General features: G+C 47.3%; 1 protein-coding gene and 1 non-coding gene across 2 annotated transcripts; both read right to left on the bottom strand.

Moving 5' to 3' along the window:
- Window positions 1–587: 587 nt before the first annotated feature.
- On the bottom strand, window positions 588–2,924 carry Pmar_PMAR025498 (hypothetical protein; the record flags this gene model as incomplete). The annotated part of the gene is made up of 1 exon (XM_002765113.1): window positions 588–2,924. One exon carries the CDS (start codon window positions 2,922–2,924, stop codon window positions 588–590), a length of 2,337 nt encoding a protein of 778 aa, XP_002765159.1.
- A 474-nt stretch (window positions 2,925–3,398) lies between these two features.
- On the bottom strand, window positions 3,399–3,480 carry Pmar_PMAR025497. Its single transcript has one exon. It is a non-coding gene; the product is annotated as a tRNA-Leu (tRNA).
- Between the last annotated feature and the right edge of the window lie 2,923 nt (window positions 3,481–6,403).

The raw sequence follows: 6,403 nt of genomic DNA, 5'->3' as shown, positions 1-6,403 counted from the left end.
TGCGAATGCTTGTCCATCCAAGTCGCTGGGAAACCTGACGACCCACCTCTGCTCCCCCGTCGTGGGAAGGATACCGATAACAATACAGACTTTGCGCGACCCCGCATCATCGGTGTGGCACAGGTTCCATGTCATGAACATCAAAATTCTCTCTCACGGGAATTAAAGCCCCCAATATAGCACCGTCCTCTATTGAACAATCCACTTGAGAATTGTTTCGGACGAGTATGCAGACAGTCTCATCATCCACGCTGTTAGCCACAACGCACTCAGGAACCTCAATGCCATCAGGTAGGTTGTCGAGGAGTGGGGATAACAATAGAGGGTGATGACAATCAGCATTTTTTATATCCACATTAACTCTAGCGACTTCGCCCTGGGGTACGAGGGTGATACTCGCGCATCTTGCATGAGGAAGAGGCTGATCTGCTGATGCCTTCTCTCTGACCCCAATACTCCTCTCCAATGGCACTGCAATTCTCCATCGGTCACCCGTTTCGCTCCGAACGGCTTCTTTAGGGATCACGCCGGTACCTCCTTCAACAAACTCTTTATTGTATCTCTTTTCGACATCGATCACCATCAGATTAGGGGATCCTCTCCCAAAAACTTCGCCAATTCCAGGAATGGAGAGTATTGTTACCGAGCAAAAATTCGAGAGATAGCCCGGGTGCTATCAGAGCCTGGATGAAGGAGCATAATGAGTGATCTTGAGATCCCAATGGTTTCAACTGCACTTTCATAACAATGAAGGTCTTCGCCACTATAGCTTGGCCTCCAGTAACTCCAGAGAGTTTGAAACCATTCCCTCTCAACGAAAAGGGGCCTCTGGCAGCTTCTTGCTTGATTAGCTCAAGGGCAATATCAGGCCTAATGAGCGTAACCGGATTACCGGAATCCGGAGGGCTAACAAGCACCTCATTCCCACATTTAATATCAACGGTTCGGGTGAGGTTATAGGGTTTGCCAACTGGGGATTCGATATCACTGCGTATTCCTTCATAATCGCGGGCAACGAGATGGGTCTCGTCCGTCGCTGAGACATTACCGCAGCTCGTCACAATAAGCGTGCCAGTACCCAGAGAGCAAAAGATATCAAAGGGATCTTCCACTTCGCGGCCTTCCTTCTGGTCGTGGTGCTCATCATCAGAGAAAACCGCGCAGGGAACGATTGTGTCATGATCTGAGGGCGATTCTATACTGGAAGCCTCATCTACACAAGCCACCCTGTTCGCACTCGATGGTGGGAGAGGCCTAGAAGGCAGGTTTCGTGGAGGATTAGGCCTCAGTTTGTAATCTGCAGGACCGGCTACATTGGTCACTGTATCTTTGAACTCAATCGCCCGCTTGCGCAGTTCTCTTTCGGCCGCCTTAGCGTTGTTCATGACATCCATCAGTGAGTTTCGGCTCCCACGAGAACCTTGGTATTTCCTCATTCGCGAGCGCACATGAGATGGCAGCTCGCTGAGGAATACAGATATAACGTAATCATCTGCTGCATTACCACCCCGCTCAATCAGCTTCTCATAGTTCTTAACAAATTTTTTACATAAAGGGGTAACGAACTTCTCTCCCCCAGGTTGAAGGTCCCGGCGGAGTAAGGCCAATGCATCGCCATCAAAGACCGGAATGCATTGATGCATAATATGCAATAATAGGCCTTCGTGCAAAGCACGGAAGAAGACCTCTTCATGTGGAAAAGCCGACTCATCGTCAATGCAACACAGTAGTTTACGAACGACTGAGTCGTTACGAAAGGCCCCGACAATCGGTTCTATATAGTCAATGCTAACATCGCAGAGACCGCTATATAAGCTCCGCGCATTATGACGTTGACCCTCAGTTAAACGCACCCAAAGACGAAGGAATCGAGAACAGTCCGGAGTACTAGGAGATTTCAAAGCTTCAATCTCCTTCATCGCCACCGGTCTGTTCTTCTTCATTTTTGCAGCTGTGAGATAAGATGGTGCCCGTAGATTCCTCAGCGCCGGGTGAGGAATCTTGCCAGCCTGTCTCAGTAATTTTGGGTTATCCCCTACACAATTATTATCATTATCCCAAGTTTCGGGGAGAGGGTGCTGCAGGTGCCTCAAAATGATGCCTGCATCTAACTGTTTTATCTTCCCCGAATTCGAACGACGCATGAGACGGCACATATTTCTTCCCAGCTGCCACGGCTTGTAAGCGCGACCCGAGTCAGAGTCAGAATCCATCGAAGCGAGACACTCCCTTTGGGACTTACTTTCACTGAGTTCCCCTTCACAATTATCTGAGCTCCGGCGCTGTCGCATATCCTCCATCCCGATGGCCAGCCTTTCCAATGCAGTCTCGATAAGAGATAGGCGAGCCGCCAAGGCGTCTTGACGGTCCATAATCATATCACTAGGAGCATCTTCAGCACTGCCTTCGTTGTTAGTACCAATGCTACCACCACCAAGCCCAAACCCATCAGTGGCACGGGGGACCCGTAGAGTTGTAGGATTAGCGCCATTACCGTCATCAACGGTCAAGCCCGATCTTATAACAGATGACTCCTTAGTTGAAGCCCTCACAAGTGGTATCCCTTCGGAGTTATTAGCCGCACAGCCCCCATTATGTGGGAGAGATTCCGCGACAACGCACAAACCCTCCTCACCAGAAATGCGTCCCTCATAAGCACCAATAAGATCCTGAACTTGGCTCGAACTAGAGCTCGATGGAGGGACAGTTTTAATTAATCCCGAAGAATCGGAATGAATAGCATGCTCAACAGGTATCGTAGGATCTAATGGTTTCGTAGAATCAACAGGTATCGTAGGGTCTAATGGTTTCGTAGAATCAACAGGTATCGTAGGATCAATAGCACCCTCTTGTACTCGAGTTATCTTCCCACTACCATAACGCGGAGCAGAGGCCTTTGATTTGGAACTAGCTCTCGGGGGCATAATGGAAATAGAACTTGAGCCAAGATGGCTAGTGACATCGCAACGAGGCAACAAGGTAAACCATCTCGGCTCTAAAACAATCACGGACTATCATGCGTGCTAACACTTGAAGAAATTCAAGTCAGCAAGATCTCGAATGATTAGTCATCGAGCTGTGCTCCCACACACAAGCTTCGTGTAGGGTAACATACAAGACCTGGGAGGAACCACAACGACGGGCTTTCTTGCAATAGCAGTGAGCATCCATTTGGAGATGTGTATTAGATCTTCGTATTTGATGTACTGACTGTGCTGCTATTTTTATTGACAGTTCCGTCGGGACAGTGACTAGTACTTCTTACGATTAGCAGTGTTGAGATTCAAAGAGGGGTTCGATCGTTTCCTTGGGTGTAATACTCATTATCATTACCATAAATAGCCTGAAACTCTGAGTGGGGACAAGTTGCACAAAAACTCTCACATTTGAGACAAGTGTGTCAGCTGTGGGGTTCGAACCCACGCGGATCTCTCCACCAGAACTTGAGTCTGGCGCCTTAGACCACTCGGCCAAACTGACAGATAATGGTATATGCTTCGCCATAGGGTAGACCCACCACAGTCTGTTCCTTCTGAGTCCGAAAAATTGCAGAATGCCTCTCACAAAAGTAGCTTCACCATGTCTTCTATGGAATTCACCCGATATGCTTGTTCTATCTTCACTTCTTCATAAAGGGAGGCTACTGAATTGCATGTGCAAAATAGTACCAGACATCGTAACATTGTAGCCTACAATTTGTAGGGATGCAGAGTTGAGTTTAGTTAATTCCTATAATTTCTGTCGACTTAATCAAGGTGGATTCGAGATTTGTAACTGCTTGTACGCGCTGTAGGAACTTTCCGTGTCGGAACGTTTACACTACGTTTACGTACGGAAGGGTCGCCTGATAATCAGTATTGTGGTAGTAGATAATCGGAATTGTATCCACTGGGAGTGAGTTACTCCATGGGGGAGCGGTATGAACCTTCACGAACTTCGTTGAGCAAAGGCGCCATACAGATGGTGGACGAATTCATTCGATGATTTCCAACCTGTATCGTAGTGTCTTTGGCGAGCACTGGCCCGTGGTGCCTATTGGGGTTCGCTGAGACCGCTAGCTCTCGCTCTTCAGTTTTGCAATAGATGTTGATGGAATCTCCCGTACAGCACAAGCATTCGACCGATCCAGACGCCATGGTCAGTAGCCACTTTATGGATGCAGTGCTCGCCGATATGCTATGCGATGCCTCGATACCGCTGGCTCCTGAAGATGGTGATACCCAATGGTTTGAGCTGTAGATCTTCCACTGATTAAATGGTATTCGTTGTTCCTCACTCCCGACCCATAGCGACGGCTAGGACTGTATGGAGATGCCCGTAATGGGCTTTCGTCGACGGAAAAGTCTTCAAGAAATTCCAGTTTAGTCGTCTCATTTGGTCGTGTCGATGCTCACCGATTTCTGTGGCCGCTGCCAAACTATTTCTCGAATCTATATCTCACCTTTTTCGTTATCTTTATCGCGGTAATTGCCGAAGTTGATTGGAAAGTGTTTGGTAAATTTGGGAGGAAACGAGATGCAAATCGATTTTATCATTAGACACATCATCGGCTAAGAAAGACGCAAAGAAGACGATCGATCGAGTTGCGTCAGCGGCAGGAAAAGCCAGGGGAAAGATCATCACTAAAGCTGAGGTGATTCATTCGACTTGAACTATGTTCAGTATGGGATTGTTGATATCAGCAGCTCACCATTCATGCAGTAGGGACGGAGATTGGGGTGAACGAAAGCTCAGCGGATGATATAGTGAGGAATTCGCCTGCGTTCCTCGACTGGGTTCTTGAAATGTCTTTGCGGCGAGAAAATCGTTGAAATTGACGGCGAATTTTGATGAATTCAGTCAGTGTTGGAGTTGGATGCATTCCGGAAAGACTCACATTGTCGTTAGCTCAAGTGTTGATCTCCATTGTACAGGATGCCGACCATTTACGTAGAACTCGAGAAGGGCTCTCAAATGGTATATGATAGGATGAAAAATTATGGGGTCACGGCATTTTCAAGTCGGCCCCTTGTAGTAATCACCATCTTAACAAAGAGTTGCTCCGACGGCTCTTTAAGAAAGCGTTATTCTGAACGTACTGAACCCATGTGGAAATTACAGGAGAATGTATGATGGTGGGATCGAACGTGCGTGTCAGGTTGGAGTCGTGGAGCATAACAAGCTTCCGGTAGATGCACCCCCGGCGTTGCGGACGGACGATGGGATAGAGACTATGAATAAAACGCTGGAGATTTTTCTGATGGTAATTTCTCGAGTGGGAGATTCTCATCTTGACTGCTGTTGATTGAGTATTATACACACCTTATCTTAGTTGCTCAGGATTTTTTATCTGAATTTCAGATTTTCGGCCGAATCGCCGGCCTTCCACCGTTGGTCAGTAGCATCTTCGCCACCGCCTCCTCAATATGCCGAGCATTGCCGCGAACCGTGTCCAAGAAGGCAACCGTAGAGGTAAGCTGTGGCAGTCTCGGTGGAAATCTCAGCGCTGGTTGACTTTGTCAAATTCACTAGGGACAAGCTTCTGTCGACTGTGTTTGGGCTTAGATCGTTAGCTAGTTGACCGGTGTTGGAATATATGTTCGCTTTCCTTACCTGAGCTTTGAAGTTTCTTTGCTACGTTGTTGAAATACACCCGCGAGTTTGGGTAGAAGTGTACAAAAACCAATAAGAATTTCTCAGGATTTCCTCGTTCTTGTTAACACGTGTAGTTGACCGTATGCATATACTCCCAGCACTAGATGGTTCGACTACGTCAGAATCGATTGGAGTACACCCAGTGATCTGCACAAGTCATCTGTGGAACGCTCTCTGAGGCGTACACTTGTTTTTCATTGAAAAATTTTGAATAGATTGTTGCGAATTTCCGTGATGAGAATTTTGATCCTTTCACGAACCTGCCGTCGTATGGAATTAAATTTTGATAAAACTGCGTTGTGATCGTCATTGCATTTTCCTCAAAGTACGCCAGCACACTTACCAGATGCTGTTGGAGCTAGTTATTTCTATCACTGCGAGAATACGGCAGTTATCACCTGGGCAAATGATGATGATCCCTGCGGGTTTCTCTGCCCGGATGATCCTCGTTTTGGTGCGCGCAATTGACGAGTATAAATGTCAAATGGCGGTAACATGCTGTGGCGGCGACAGCGGTCTGAGATATTTTCCCGTCTATCATGACGGTTTGGGAGAACAGCGACTGAACCCGTTGATTTTCGATGATGTTTCTCGAGGGCGCATAGAAACCACAACCTTTTGGATTGAGCTTTTGAAGCAGTTGGTGGTGCCAGAGAAAAAATCGGGCGGAGCGAAGTTCGTTTTTGGAACGTTATTGCCATTTTTGAACGACACTCCAATCGAATCCCAAATGAATTAAGGCAAATGCAAGCAGTGTTTCGTATGATGA

Source organism: Perkinsus marinus (genome assembly GCF_000006405.1).
Source record: "Perkinsus marinus ATCC 50983 genomic scaffold scf_1104296975596, whole genome shotgun sequence".
NCBI classification, from domain to species: Eukaryota; Perkinsozoa; order Perkinsida; family Perkinsidae; genus Perkinsus; species Perkinsus marinus.
This window is presented reverse-complemented; position numbering and strand designations above follow the sequence as displayed.